The sequence below is a fragment of the Microcebus murinus genome, chromosome 13 (genome assembly GCF_040939455.1).
Source record: "Microcebus murinus isolate Inina chromosome 13, M.murinus_Inina_mat1.0, whole genome shotgun sequence".
Classification (NCBI taxonomy): Eukaryota; Metazoa; Chordata; class Mammalia; order Primates; family Cheirogaleidae; genus Microcebus; species Microcebus murinus.
This window is the reverse complement of record NC_134116.1, coordinates 80,853,662-80,869,869: the sequence shown is the minus strand read 5'-3', so window position 1 is coordinate 80,869,869 and position 16,208 is coordinate 80,853,662. Positions and strand designations below refer to the sequence as shown.

General features: G+C 43.4%; 1 protein-coding gene across 1 annotated transcript in view; it reads right to left on the bottom strand.

Moving 5' to 3' along the window:
• CRYL1 (crystallin lambda 1) overlaps window positions 1-15,905 on the bottom strand; it is a 91,087-nt gene extending 75,182 nt beyond the window's left edge. The window contains exons 1-2 of the mRNA XM_012778651.3: window positions 15,753-15,905; window positions 5,573-5,680 (exon numbers count right to left, since the gene is read on the bottom strand). Coding sequence (XP_012634105.1) covers window positions 5,573-5,680; window positions 15,753-15,793 — 149 coding nt within the window. The 5' untranslated portion in view covers window positions 15,794-15,905. The remainder of the gene's footprint in view (window positions 1-5,572; window positions 5,681-15,752) is intronic.
• Window positions 15,906-16,208: the final 303 nt, after the last annotated feature.

Genomic DNA, 16,208 nt, shown 5'->3' with positions numbered 1-16,208 from the left:
AGATGGAACTCTCCTCTGATACTGGGCCCGTGACCAGGCTAATGTCTCTCGGCTGCAAACCCACCTGTCATGCTATCACTGGAGAACCAATTAACTGAAAGTCCAGGCCTGCTGCTAAGACAGGATCGCCACCCAAGGGCAGGAAGCACAGCATGTGCAATGACTACCGTTTTCAAAGTGGGGCTTGCTATGCTCTAGCCTACAAAAACTACTTAACGTGGGAATAAAGGGAGAATTTGACAAACTAGATGTAATTTTACTTATTTAGGAATACCATAAATTCCTTAAAGTTCTTTACAATTTTATTCCCCTTAATGGCTTTTTGATTATCAGTAAGTTACTTCCTATTGTTCCCTAAATTACCTCCATTACACCAAATATTAAGCTGTTTGTGCCTCCATGTGTTTTTTGTGTATGTGTTTTTTTTTTTGTTTTTTTTTTGAGATTGAGTCTTACTCTGTTGCCCCAGGTAGAGTGCTGTGGTGTCAGCCTAGCTCACAGCAACCTCCAACTCCTGGGCTCAAGTGATCCTTCTGCCTCAGCTTCCCAAGTAGCTGGGACTATAGGCATGCCCATGCCCAGCTAATTTTTTCTATATATTTTTAGTTGGCCAGTTAATTTATTTCTATTTATAGTAGAGACGGGTCTCCCTCTTGCTCAGGCTGGTTTCCAACTCCTGCCCAGAGTGCTAGGATTATAGGCGTGAGCCCCACCCACCATGCCTTTTAAAAGCACGGACTTGATCTGTGAAAATCCTTTTGCCTCACAGTTTTGTTTTTTAGAACCAGTCAGTGCTCTATCAAGAGGTTATCTCTTCTGAATTACAACAGCAGGACTATATGGCCTTGAGCTGTTTCATTGAGGCTTAACATTTAAAGACTATCTGAAGACTGACTTCCAGCACTGTGGTCTACCAAAAAATCACTGAAGGCCTCTATTTACCCTGGATCATAAGAATAATTTTTATGCATTAGGAATCACAGCAAGTAAGGAAAATTAAGGCTCCTCCTTTAACCAAAAAAAAAAAAATTTTTTTTTAAAAACTCAAGATATACAGATGGCAAATTAAGTACATTAAAAGATGCTCCACATCATATGTCATCAGGGAAATGCTAATTAAGGAGATATCTCACACACCTATCAGAATGGCTAAAATCCAGAAGGCTGGCAACACCAACTGCCAATGAAGATGTGGAGCAACAGCAACTCTCACTCGTTGCTGATGGGAATGTAAAATGGTGCAGCCACTTTGGAAGTTTCTTACAAAACATACTCTTACCACAGGGTCCAGCAGTTGTGCCCCTTGGTGTTCACCCACAGAAGTTGGAAACATGTCTACACAAAAACCTGCACACAAACATTTAATAGCAGCTTTTTTCATAATTTCAAAAACTTGGAAATAACCAAGATGTCCTTCAGTAGGTGAATAGATTAATAAACTGCAGCACATCCAGGCAATGTAGTATTAGTCGGCACTAAAATGAAATGAGCTATCAAGCCATGAAAAAACACGGAGGAAACTTAAATTCATATTACTAAGTGAAAGAAGCCAATCTGAAAAGCCTGCATACTGCATGAGTCCAAATATATGACATTCTGGAAAATGGCAAAACAATGAAGGATCAGTGGCTGCCAGAGGTTAGGTGAGGGGAGGATGAATGGGTGGAACACAGGATTTTTAGGGCAGTGAAACTTCCTTGAGTGATATTGTTAATATAACAGTGCATACATGTTAGCATGCATTTGCCATACCCATGAAACATACAACACTGAGAGTGAATCCTAATGTCAACCATGGACTCTGGGTGATGATATGTCAATGTAAGTTCATCTGTTATAACAAATGTACCACTCTGGGTGGAGGATGTTGGGTGGGGGCTATGAATATGTGGGGGGGGGGTTAGGGGTATGTGGGACATCTCTGTACTTTCTTCTTTACTGTGACCTAAAACTGCTCTAAAAAATAAAAACTATGTTTTAAAAGAGGAAAAAACCTAGGAATTGAAAAGGCTATACAAAACAGGCCATAGGACATGGTTTGCCAACCCCTGCTCTAATATGCTGTATAGTTTAGTAACTCATTTTGTATTATATATGTCTCTAGCCTTCCTTTCCCCCATAGTTCCTTGCAGTCAGAGATCTTAATCTATTGTGTTTACAACTTAATCTCCAGTGCTAAAATATGCCTGGCACATGGCAGGTTCTCAACTAGTATTCTTGAATGGAAGTATGAATGAGTCAAAAAAATATATATATTTAAGCCTGCCAATATAGTAGTGAAGTGCTATAGTGAAGGCTGTTGGTGCTTCACCCAGATCCCTTAGAATCCCCTGCACCAGCACTTCGTGACCCCCCCACCCCCACACCCTTGAGTTCTTCGTTGCTAAAGGTTCACACCTGCAGCCTTCCTCAGAGTACTACCCTGGACTCAGACCAGAGAACCTGAAATGCCTGAGAGCTTATGTCCACCAGGGGAGGCCTTTAGTCAGTGACTGATACAGGAATATGAAAGCTCAGCTAACTTGCCTTAATGGGTAAAAAACTTTGCAGTATACTCTATGCTCCAGAACTCCCATGGAATCTTTGTGAGCCTCAGACTACTCCTGAAATCATACCCTTAAGTCAGTTTCTTCTTTATCCTATCTCCCCTATTCCCTTACGGGTTTCTCCTGGGAGCACTTAAAGAAATCACTTGCCCAGGAATCCTCATCTCAGGATCTGATTCTGATGAATCTGATCTAAGGCAGATTCAATATCGTACTTATCAGGTACATAATACAAAACAATCGTGAATACTCAAAGACATGAAATATGGAACCATAAAGAATAACCAGACAGGGACTATAAACAGGTACATTTGGGGAAAAAAGGCAAATTGAACTTTTAAGATAAAAAAAAAAATATTGAAATAAACTCAGCCCATAGTTTAAATAGCCAGATTAGACACAGCTAAAAAGAGAATTGATAAACTGGAAGAAAGATCTAAAGAATGTATCTAGAATGTATTCCCCAAACACAGGGAGACAGGAAATATGAAAGAGGTTAAAAGACAGGAAGAAAAAAAATGACATAGTTCAATATCCATGCAATCAGAGTCCTTGCAGGAAAGAGACCCAGCAGTCTCTTAGGTATGTACCCTGCAGAAACTCTTGCACTTATATACCAGAAGACATATGCAAGCCTATTAATGGTAGCATTGTTTATAATAGCCCCAAACCAGAAAGAGCTATAATATTCACCAAGAGGATAATAAATATATAGCAAATTCACTCAAAAGGACATAGAAGTGAAAATAGATGTTCTATAGCTATAGGCGGTAACCTGGATAAATTTAGAAATAGTCTCATAAAGCACAAAAACAAGCAAAACCAAACAATATGTTGTTTAGGATACATATGTGATAGAAGTGTTTTTTAGGCAAGTAAATAGTAAATACAAAATATAGGAAACTTATTACCTCTGGTGGAAAAGCAAGGGGATGAGATCTAAAAGGTGCACACAAGATACTGAAAATGTTCTAGATCTTAGGTTGGGTAATAGAGTCACAGATGTTCATTATTAAGCTTATATAAATTATCTATTTTTGTATATATCAAATTATATTAAAAATAACATTTGCAGGATCTCTATAAAGCAAGTAGCATAAATGAATACTGAATATGCTTAACATATCTTTGAAATCAGACAGACCAGGGCTGGAATCTTGTATCTTACAGGATCCTTGAGTAGGTTACAGACCACTGATAGACCTATGCTTTCTCATAAAATAATGGCAATAGGCCAGGCATGGTGGCTCATGTCTAATCCCAGCATGATTGAGGGGTAAAAAAGGATCATTTGAGGGCAGAAATTCAAGACCATCCTGAGTAACATACCAAGACCCTGTCCCTCCAAAAAGTTAAAAACTTGGCCAGGTGTGAGGCACACACCTATAGTCCCAGCTACTTGGGAGGCTGAGGCAGGAGGATCACCTGAGCCCAGGAGTTTGAGGTTGCTGCGAGCTATGACTGCGCCACTGCACTCCAACTTGTGCAACAAAGCAAGATTGCCTCAAAAAAAAAAAAAAAAGGCAATATCTGCCTCATAGGGTTATTATGACATTCAATACAGTAAGATTTCTAGGCTTTGTCTACATAGAGTTTGTCTACGTTATCTACCTACGTATCCCTAGTGAATAGAACATGCCTGGCAGGGCCATGTCCCCTTCCTTCCAAACTAGTACAGTCTGCACAAGTGATTTTGTTATGGTGGTTTTACTTTTTGGTTTGTTTTTTAGATTGACATTTTACGTTGGCACTGGCTATATATAACTATATAGAAGAAATAACTTCTCTGGGCCCAGATTCTTAATCTATAAAACAATGTTAGACTATAGTTTTTTGTTGTGTTTTTTTAAGAGTCAGGGTCTCACTCTATCACCCAGGCTGGAGTGCACGATAGTAGCTCATTGTGGCCTCAAACTCCTGGGCTCAGGCTATCCTCCCACCTCAGCCTCCTGAGTAGCAGGAACTACAGGTGCATGCCACCATGTCCAGCTAATTTTTAAATTCTTTGTAGAGATGGGGTCTCACTGTGTTGCCCAGGCTGATTTCAAACTCCTGGCCCTAAAGCGATTGTCCCACTTTGGCTTCCCAAAGTGCTGGGATTACAGATGTGAGCCACTATACCCAATTTCTTGATGCCTATAGCCCAATGTATCATATGAAAAGATGAAAAATTAAGCATATTTTTGTTGCACAAAAATACGAAGTCAAGTTATAAATCCATCCAGAGGAGGATAACAACCAGCTAAGCAAACCCACATCTGAGATGGTCAGAACTGTGCGCAATGACTGCCGGCACAGGCGGGTGTGCTGCACAGGGAGGGCAGGGCGTGTCTGCCTTCTGGCACGCTCCTGAGCTTGCTTCCTCCATCTTTCACCTCCTTCCCTCTGCCTGTTTCTTTGGTTCCTATTCCTCTACCCGTGACTAACATTCCTAAAACTCAGCCTTGAGCATGCTGAGCATTTGGTAAGTTCACTTACGCTCACACCTTAACTAGTGTAGTCGTCAGGGACTGACACCCACATACCGACTCCAGTTCTATCCTTTCACAGGAGTGCTGCTAAACCTCTAAAATTCAGGATATTTATTTTAATTTGGGTCCTGCCATCACTGGATCAATATAGGTCAAGAAAAAAAAAAAAACTGTGGGCCCTCTGTTTCTAAAAGGTAATGCGCCTGTGCAGCTCTGGTTGTCACATGCCAGAAGTGGGCTCACTCCGCCCAGAGAGAACACAGGAAAGCCTGGCTCTCCAGCCCTGTGAAGCCTAAGATCCACGTGCGGCTTCCCCACTCCCATCTGGCATCTCCTCAACCCGAAGGATCCTCTCCTCACAACGGGAACCCCTTCTCCAGTCCGAATTCACGTCCCAGCCACCTTGGGCCTGGGCTTTGTCAACTCAGAGGCACCACAACAGCCGTCAAGTGAAGAAGTGAAATCACAGATATTTATAGCTTTGAAGGAATGATAAGACCAATTGAGAGAAACAGACCCATTTCGATTCCTCCCAGAAGGCACCAGCTGACCCACCTGATGGTTTCCAGGGCATTTGTTATCTGCTGTTGCTCAATGTCATAGAGTTTCACCTTGAAGCCTCCACTGGCAAACAACATGGCCCAGCTTCGCCCAATGAGTCCGCTAAAGGGAAACAAAATTAAGAAAGGATTCGAGTTAACTTAATTGAACAGCTTTTCATTCCTAACCTAGAATGAGTTTTTAAAAATTATACAGTATCCTATTCTTAAAATATTTAATAAATATCTTAGAATTACAGGTATTAGCCAAGCACAGAAATATCGCATGTTGTCACTCATGTGGGAGCTAAAATAGTTGATCTCATGGAGGTTGAGAATAGAATGATAGTTGCCAGAGGCTGGGAATTGGGGAGGGGGGGGAATGGAGAGGTTGGTTAATGGGTACAAACATACAGTTAAATAGAAGGAATGCACTCTAGGGTTCAATAACACAGTAGTAGTACAATTAACAATATATTGTTTATTTCAAAATAACTAGAAGTATTTGAAATGTTCCCAACACAAAGAAATGAGAAATATGAGGTGACGGATATCCCAATACCCTCACTTGACCATTACACGTTCTATGCATGTGTCAATAGGACACGTACCCCATAAATATGTACCATCATACATACATTTTTAAAAGTATACATTTTGATAACTGCATTTAAGTGTTATCTGTTTCCTCCTATGACCTCCTGAGCCCTGGACCCCAGGGCCAGCATTAATATTCCACACAGAGCACTGCGGTATCTCAGGTATTTATCACTCACACACTGAAACAAAAACTTACAGCCGAGAGGTGGCAGGGGGCCAGGGAGGCACAAGGCCCCTTGGTGAACCCCCATCTGACACTGTCTCAGGAAAGTCATTGAACTTGGAGAATAGAGATAGCACTTTCCCTGTGCTCCCAAATAACTACTGCCACCTCCACCCACACTGAGCATGGATTAGGTGCTAAGCACCACTGAACACTTCACAGGTCTCACCTCTGTTAACATTTACAACAAGCCTACAAGGTAGGTGCTATAATTATTTCCATTTTACACAAGGGGAAACTGAGGAACAGGGGGATTAAGTCCACACAGGTCACAGGTGCTGGATCCACAAGAGGAAGCCAAGCAGTCTGATTTGAGTCCTTACTTTTAACAACCACACTCCACCTGCTGTTTCGGACTTACTTGAAAATAAAAGAAAAGCCACGAGTTCACACGTGGTTGTTCAAAGGGTTAAAAACAAATATATGGAACACATCTAGAGCCCAAACTTTGGTTTTTAATTGCATTCTCCAATAAGAGGAAGCAGGAATTCTTGGAGAAATGGCTAATTCTAGGACTGAACAAAGAAATATGCAGGCTGAGCCTGGAGAAGTTTATAGTGCCAGAAAGAAAGTGCTAAAACAAATTTAAACCCTATATTGATAGGGCATGTCACAAGGATACAAAAGCCCACTATAAGAGCTCCCAATGGCCAAAGCTAGAACACCTTGAGCAACAAAATGTAGTGATGGATTATCAAAGTACAGAATAAATATCCATGAGTCCACACTGATAAATGTTTGAATAAATAAGTAAATTCAGAAGAAGCCAAGTCTCTCTTGCAAAAGAATGCCAAATAATTTAGGTAGCTACTCTACCCTCAGAGAGGAGGAGCCTCACTCCCAATCCCTGAAGTGTGGGCTGCACTGAGTGACTTCCTTCTACAGAGCACAGTATGGACAGGGGGAAATTAGAGTAACTCTGCAGTAGAGAAATCTGACAAACACCTGCTCAGCCAGCTGTTCAAGGTCAATGTCAACAGTGACGAATCATCTGATAGTACGTACCCTTGCTATGACGTGATGAGAAGGGCACTTCGCCTTGGTCTAACCCAGGAGCCCCCAACCCAGAGCTCCCCTCTACTTGTGAGAGCATCATCAGACAACTCCAATTGTGACTAGTGCTTCTCAAAGCTGTCAAGGTCCTCAAAAACAGGGAAAGTCTAAGAAACCGTCGCAGTCTAGAGAAGCCAAAACAGAAATGACGAGTAAACAGCCCTTGGTGTCCTGGATGGAATCCAGGAACAGAAAAAGGACATTAGGTAAAAAGTAAGGAAATCCAAAGAGAATATGGACATTAAATATTAGGCTGGTGCAAAAGTAATTGTGGTTTTAGAACTGTTGAAATTTGCCGTTTGATATTGGAATACATTCTTAAATAAGTGTGATGTTATATATCATTTTACTGCACATTTCTCTGTGTTTTTGCTAATGACTTAGTACTTGCTTTTTTATATTTATTTTAAACTATGGAAATGATGTTTAAACAAAAAGCAAAATCGAATGATTTTCTTATTCTAGTTCAAAATGGGTCGAAAAGCAGTGGAGACAACTCACAACACCAAAAATGCGTTTGACCCAGGAATGAACGTGCAGTGCAGTGGTGGTTCAAGAAGTTTTGCAAAGGAGACGAGAGCCTTGAAGATGAGGAGCACAGTGGCTGGCCGTGGGAAGTTGACAACGACCAATTGAGAGCAGTCATCGAAGCTGATCTTCTTAGGACTACACGAGAAGTTGCTGAAGAACTCAACATCGACCATTCTACAATCAGATTGACATTTGAAGCAAATTGGAATGTGAAAAAGCTGGATAAATGGGTGCTTCATGAACTGACTGAAAAAAAAAAATCATTGTTTTGAAGTGTCATCTTCTCTTGTTGTATGTAACAATGTTCCATTTCTTGATCAGACTGTGATGTGCAACGAAAAGTGGATTTTATGCAACAACTGGTGACAACCAGCTCAGTGGCTGGACTGAGAAGCAGCTCCATAGACCTTCCCAAAGCCAAACTTGCACCCAAAAAAGGTCTTGGTCACTGTTTGGTGGTCTGCAGCTGGTCTTATCCACTACAGCTTTCTGGATCCCAGAAAAACCATTACATCTGAGAAGTCTGCTCAGCAAATCCATGAGATGCACCAAAAAACTGCAATGCCTGCAGCTGGCATTGGTCAACAGAAAGAGCTCAATTCTTCTCCCTGACAACACCTGACCCCACATCACACAACCAACGCTTCAAAAGTTGAACGAATTGGACTGCGAAGTTTTGTCTCATCAGCCACTCAACAACCGACTACCACTTCTTCAAGCATCTCCACAACTTTTTGCAGGGAAAACGCTTCCACAACCAGCAGGATGCAGAAAATGCTTTCTAAGAGTTCGTGGAATCCTGAAGCACAGATTTTTATGCTACAGGAATAAACAAACTTATTTCTTGTTGGCAAAAATGTGTTGATTGTGATGGTTCCTATTTTGATTAATAAAGATGTGTTTGAGCCTAGTTATATTGATTTAAAATTCAGTCTGAAAATGCAATTACCTTTGTACTTAATGTGTTATCATTAATAGTCAATATTGTTCATATTAATATTAATGATATATTATTTCATTAATTGTGACAAATGCATCATACTAATGTAAGATGTTAATAACAGGAGACACTGGGTAAGGTGGTACATGGAGACTGTCTAGACTGTCTTTACAATTTTTCTATAAATCTAAAATTCATCTAAAAGCTAAACTATTTCTTTTAAATGCATGTAACGGCAATTCTACTCCTAGGTATGTACTCAACAGAAATAAAAACATGTCCACAAAAAACCTTGTATACTAATGTTTATAGCAGCATTATCAATAACAGCTAAATGGAATCAACCCAAATGTCCATCAACTAATGATGGATAAATACAATGTGCTATAACCACACAGACTTATTCAGCCATAAAAAAGAATGAAATACCGGTAGGTAACTCATGCTAAGTGGATCTCTCTTTCCACCCCCACCCCACCCCCAGCCACTCTTTGCAGAGCCCTTTGAAAGCTATTTGGAAATTATAAGGTCTTAAGAGGCCAATGAACATTCATGCTAGCCTCCAACCGACCAGCCCCAGCCGTAGATAGGCAATAGGAAGAAACATTTTTCTTCCTATTGCCATTATCACTATGTTTGAAACAGATAGTGACTTATTTAACCATAACAGCCCTTACTGCAGCCTAACTCTAGAATGAAAACTACTCTCACAGTGATGTATCATTGAGCTATGTAGAGTTGGCCCTCTGGGACACATGGGTTCTGCATCAATGGATTCAACTAACTGCAGATCACAAATATTCAGGAAAGAAAAACTGTCTGTACTAAGTATGTGGACTTTTTCCTTGCCATTATCCCTAAACAGTATAACAACTAGGTACACAGCACTTACATCATATCAGGTATTATTTGTAATCTAGAGATGATTTAAAGTTTATGGGAGGATGAGCATAGGTTATGTGCTAGTATCATTTTACATCAAGGACTTGCGCATCTGTGGATTTTAGTATCACTGGGTGGTCCTGGACCCAATCCTCCAAGGATACCAGGGACAACTGTACTTATTATTTCTGTGCTTTGCTGTATGTATGACATAATTCATAAAAATATTTTTTAGGCCGGGCGCTGTGGCTCACGCCTGTAATCCTAGCTCTTGGGAGGCTGAGGCGGGCGGATTGCTCAAGGTCAGGAGTTCAAAACCAGCCTGAGCAAGAGCGAGACCCCGTCTCTACTATAAATAGAAAGAAATTAATTGGCCAACTGATACATATATAAAAAAAATTAGCCGGGCATGGTGGCGCATGCCTGTAGTCCCAGCTACCCGGGAGGCTGAGGCAGAAGGATCACTCAAGCCCAGGAGTTTGAGGTTGCTGTGAGCTAGGCTGACGCCACGGCACTCACTCTAGCCTGAGCAACAAAGCGAGACTCTGTCTCAAAAAAAAAAAAAAAAAAAAAAAATATTTTTTAAAATGAGAATTCTTTCCCTTTCTCCTCTGTAGTTTAAGAAAATACCACAACTCCACAAAATGACCCTTCCCTTCTACACATGTAAGAGCCTTCACCACATGCTGATCAGGGACCGGATCAAGCTGACCGACTGGCCCTCAGGCCCTGAGAGTGGCCGCAGACCCCTCTCCCTACCAGGAGCCCTTACATCTGTGTCTGCCCCACAGTGAAAGAGAGAGGGGTTGGCACCGAGGAGAAAGGAGCTGCAAGGACTAGGCAAGGGGAATGGGCAGGGCAGAGGCTGGGCAAAGGTACAACTGGGCGGGGTGCTCACTGGTCTAGAAAAGCCCAAGGTCAAAGGCTTCCCCACTGAGAAGAACACAATAGGTTCATCCCATTAAGTAAGCCACCTCCCACAGCTTGCATTATGAAAACAAGTTTAAGTGTGTGCTGCAGGGGAAGCCACGAAAAAGAGAAGGAAGCTTTCTGCAGACCTTGCTGGATTAGCAAAGGTCACTGCTTAAACCTCCACTGCCCAGTGTGGTAGCCACTAGCCACAGGGGCTATTAAGCACTTGAAAAGTGGCTCATCCGAGCTGAAGTGTGCTAATAACAAGTGTAACACCATAAAAATAAAAATATGTAATATGTATAAAATTATAATACAAAATAAGTATAAAATACACACTGTGTTTTAAAGACAATGCAAAACATTAATATTTTATAATACTTGTTGAAATAACACTTTGTAAATGTTAAAACATACTATCAAAATTAATTTCACCTATTTCTTTTTACTTTTTCCATTTTTTAATTTTCTGTAGAGATGGGATCTCACTATGTTGCCTAGGCTGGTCTTGAACTATTGGCCTCAAGTGATCCTTTTGCCTCAGCCTCCCAAGCTCTGGGATTACGGGCATGAGCCACTGCAACCAGCCTCTTTTTACCTTTTAAATGCAACTATCAGAAAATTTAATTACATATATGGCTTGCCTTTGTGGCTCACTTTACTTTTCTAATGGTCAGGGCAATATATGTAGTATTGTAACTCAATCATTTATCTCAGTAGTCTTTTTGCCATCGGTACCCTGAGTTCCGTCCTCAGCTGTGCTACCACTATGCTCATACAGAAATCCGGAAGTCAGTCACATGCCCAAGAGGGCAGCGGTTCTCCACCTACAAATGCAGCGGGCCGGGGACAGGAAGGAGAGATTTACACTAGAGCAGTAATTTCCAAACTTTCCAAAGACATTTTTGCAACACCCAAGTCACCATGGTCCTCATGTTTGCATACTGGTTGCCAAATAAATTTATCTTAACTGTTTATGGTGAAGAAAAATCAATATAAGACAAATGTCCAAAAGGAAATACTTATAATCTATAAATACACAAAAATCCCTATAAGTCCAGAAGAAAAAGATGAACACACCAAATGGAGGGAGGAAGATAAAGCCTGTGAACAGGCAATAAAAAATTTGAAAACATTCAACCACCACCTTAGTCTAATAAATACCAAATATATGTATCAATCTAACAACGGCAAATAAACTATATAACAGAATCGCAGGGATTGAAGACTGACCATGCTTAGTGCTGGTGAAGTTATGGAGAAATAGGCACTCTTTTCCTATGGTGGAGGAATGTGATTTGGTATCTGGAAGGCAGTCTAACTGCCTGTATCAAAAGTGTTTATAATATTAGACCTAGGAATTTTACTTCTAGAATCTATCTTAGGTTAACATGGCAATGCACACAGAAATTTATATTAGCAAAAATATTAAAAACCATCTAGCATTCAGAATTGGTACTTTGCATTGCATATAAAGCAAATATAGCACATTTTTAACAACTGAAATATAAGGGTAGGTATATTTTCAACTTTTCTGTTGAGAATTTATCATAAAAAGTTGGGGGGAAATTAGTTATATTTCACACATGTGTGCTAAAGGCAAAGTAGCTTTATCTTTGCTGTAGCAGGTTTCATGACCTGTACTGCCCATCTTCATTGTAGGACCCTCAGCAGAAAGCCCACTCCTGGGACCCAGCTGGTGTTCCCCCCTCCCAGCACACACCTGTGCAATCACTGCTGAGCGGCACGAGGCGCACACCTGGCCCGAATTAGCCAGTCAGCTGCTCACTAGCACCTGTGCTCTCTGCAGCCTGGTTTGCACAGAGGAACTGAGCCAATCTAATTTCCTCTCCAGAAAATTGGATGCTATAAATCAGTAGCCAGCACTATGCTCGAAAGAGTACAACGTTAACGACGTGCAAGATAAAGTCACAGGGGAGAGAAGAAAGTGAGCCAGGCAAGAAGGGGGCACCTACAGAGGAGACCAGTCTATGGAGAGGCGCAGAGATCAGACTACACGGCTGCACAACAGGGCAAGTTCCCTGCCTTTGTTTCCCACAGCTTTCTTGCCCCCAATACTACTTTACATCAGGCCCAAGTATAATTATCTTCCTGTCCTGAGCACCTGTGACATCTTATTAACTTTTTCTGAACTGATAGATACCTGGGGCCCATATAATGGGAGCCTGTGACAGGTAGTTTCAGGTCTTTCCCATTCTGATATGCCTTAAAGGTTCTAAACTCAAATCTCAATGGGTACTACAGAAGACTAATGCAAATGAACACACACGTATGCTGTTACACAGCAGCAAAGCAGCAGGGAAGTTAATAAATTGGTTCAATTCCAATTTTATGAATGCCACTTAACTTTGAATAAATCTCTGGATACATTTAAATAAGTAACAGCTACAGTTATTTACTGGGCTAAAGTTGAAGTAAAACTTTCTTATACTTGTGATCTAAGTCTACTATGGGAATTTTGCCCATAAGAACTATTAAATAATACTTAGGAAGGGCACATTTAGAGTTTAAGCTGACTCACGAGGCAACAGGAGCATCCTAAGGTTTGCTGGGTGTGTGTCTGTATGTGCAAAATTTCAAAGAAAGGTCATGCCTCAGAAAGTTTCTTATAAAAAAATGTACATAGTCACCCCAAACAAAATGTTTGCAATCTAACAAAAATGGAGACTCTAACTTATGGGATGCCTTGCTTGATGTAAAACAATACCCTACCAAGCCCTTCACACTGCACATCAGTAGAAAACATGCAACCTGTTACAAACACCCAACATCTGTCTACTAGGACTAGGCATGGTGGATATACAGCTGGTGACAATACAGTTCCTACCCTAAAAGAAAGGCCCCAGAAGCAGGATGTTCCCTGTGCTCCTTCCAAGGGGGAGAGAAGGGGCCATGCCAAGCACCAGGAACATGCACAACATGGGTCTCCTCCCAGACTGGTTCCTATTAATATTGGAAACAAGCTCAAGGCCTAACAGGTGGGTGGATAAACAACACAGCACGTGTATGAATACAGACCTCATGCTTCAGTGACTCAGAAACACGGTGTTATAGAAAGGTAAGGCTAAACAATGGAGGCCTGAGAACACTACTCAAATGCAAATTTATCTTCATGATACCTATTTCTACTCCCATTTCTAAAAGTTGGCATTACCAGATTTTCCCTCTCTTTGTGTTCCAGCAGCCTTGAACCCAACAAGGTTTTCTCTCCTTCCTTAATTCTCCAAAACCTACTCTTCCCTTTTCAAGACCACCATTCTGAAGGGACTCCCCCTGGATGCTCACGGAAAGCTAAGGGGCGCTGAGGAAGAGTGGCTTTTGGGAAAAGATCAACAGAAAAGAATTAAATCCAGACTTTCTAGCAAGTATGTTTAAGAGGAAATCTGGAAACTGATAAGAAAAGATGAACAGTATGTTCCTGAAATTGAAATATGTTTTGGTCTGCTAAAACCCAAGAATGAAATTCAACCATGTTTTAGTAAATTAATTTACATTCCTCACCCCCTATTTGTTAAGTGGATATTCCCTGGAATGGTTTGTAGGGCTAGGAAAGAGGGAGAGAGAGGAAAGAAGAGCAGGAAGAATGAAAGGAAGAAACCAGCATGATCCAGCAGCAGAGCTGGGTGTTTGCCAGGTGTCAGGGGTAAGGGACAGGACTTTCATAACCAGAAAATACAGAAACAAGCCGAAGCCCCAAGTAATTCCTGTGATCCTTAAAGTTAGCTCAACCCCCTTCTAACTCCTTGTCGCCTCCGTCAAGGGATCAGGGGTAAACCAACTGCCAATAGCAAACAGCTACTCCCAGGAGACTGAACCACCCTCAGCTGGACAGCAGCACAACCAAACTCAATGTGCTTAACACTTACTAGTTGCACGTGGAACACTATTCCAAGGCATGATGGAAGATGTACAAACTGGAGTCTAGCCCTTGACCCTCGATAACTAAAATGCACGACAAGCATAAATAGGCAACCGGTGCACAGTGTACTTTTTTTATATTCCTTCACGATTCAGCCACAGGCACCCACAGGCCCAGAAAGGGCAAAGGTACAGTTAATTTCAGTCGTGTGGGAGCAAAAGCAAGCTGACAATGAGCATCCTGAGGCCTTCCTTGCATAGCTGGAGAGGAAAAACGCTGACACTGGGACTGGTCTCTCGACAGGGAGCGGTCGGACCTAGACCTCCATGGCATAAAGGGACACAAAGTCGCCACCAAAAAAGTGCTTGCAATTATCAATAGCAAATATTTACACGTTGACAGATTGCTAACCAATGTAAACATACATATAAATGCCCTTTTTAAAAAAAATGAAAATAGCAAGAGTTGTAAAAGTGGGGGAGGACTGGGAGCACAAAGCAGAGATCAATTTGGAGGGGATTTAGGCTGTTAAGGCAACACACCTGGCAAGCTCCTTGGCTCCATCGCTCCCCCTCTGGCAACGCCGCCTCGCCCTCGCGTTAGGAATGCCTGCCTGTCCGCCGGCACCTGCGGTGTCTCGGGCGAGGGTGACACCCTCGCGACAGGAACGCCTCACGCGTGCATCCGGATCCTCCCTGCTGGGCTAGCCCCGTCTCTGTCCCTAAATGTGACGTTGGTAAACTGCCTACCCTCAGTTTTCTCATTTGTAAAACGGGAGTAAGAACACACTCTCGTAGGACTGTTGTCAGAATTAGTTGCTACGGAAAGCCTGGCGAGCCTCCGCGGACTGGGTGCTGGGCCCCGCACCGTTCCGCAGACGCCGCCAGCTTTGGGGCCTCGGGCAAGCCAGCCCGAGGGAATCCAACGGCACCCTACGGTGTGCTGGGCCTGCCCGCCGCCGCCGCTCCCGGCGCTTCTCCGGCCCAGCCAGCTCCGTGCGGAGGGCTGCAAGGGCGGAGGGGCGCTCGGCGGGCGGGAGGCCGGCGCGAGCCACGCCACCCCACCCGCTCCCGGGGACGGCGGCCTGGGCGCCCACCCCGAGGGCCCTCCGCGCGTCAGGCCCGGCGTCTCCCCGGGGTCCAGTGGCGACAGCGCGGCGGCTCGGAGGCCTTTACCTGCCCACGATCACCACCCCGCCGGGCGCCGAGGATGCCATGGCCGGGTCTGGTCGGGGTCGGGAAGCGCACTAGAGCGAAGCCCCCGGCGCGGGCCGGCCTCTTTTGGGCGCCGCGCTGGGGGCGGGCCCCGCGCCCATTGGCCCCGCGCCGGGAGGGGGCGCTCGGCCGCGGTGGGCGGCGCCGCGGTGGAGCCACTGCCGGGACGCCCGCGCGGGCCGGCTGGCAGCCGCGCAGGCTCGGCGGGAGGACCGGGCGCTCTCACCCGCCCGAGTCACTGTTTGGTTTCTTCAGTTTGTGGCCGCGCCCCGCAAAATTGGGGTACACAGAAGGGGACTATGGCCAGGCTGGCGCCAGGCGCGACCGCCGGGGCTCCCCCGAGAAACCCCACGAGAATTTCCCTCAGGCGGTGCCGGCGTCTCCTCAGCGGCCCCGGCGCGGCGGCGGCGGCGTCTA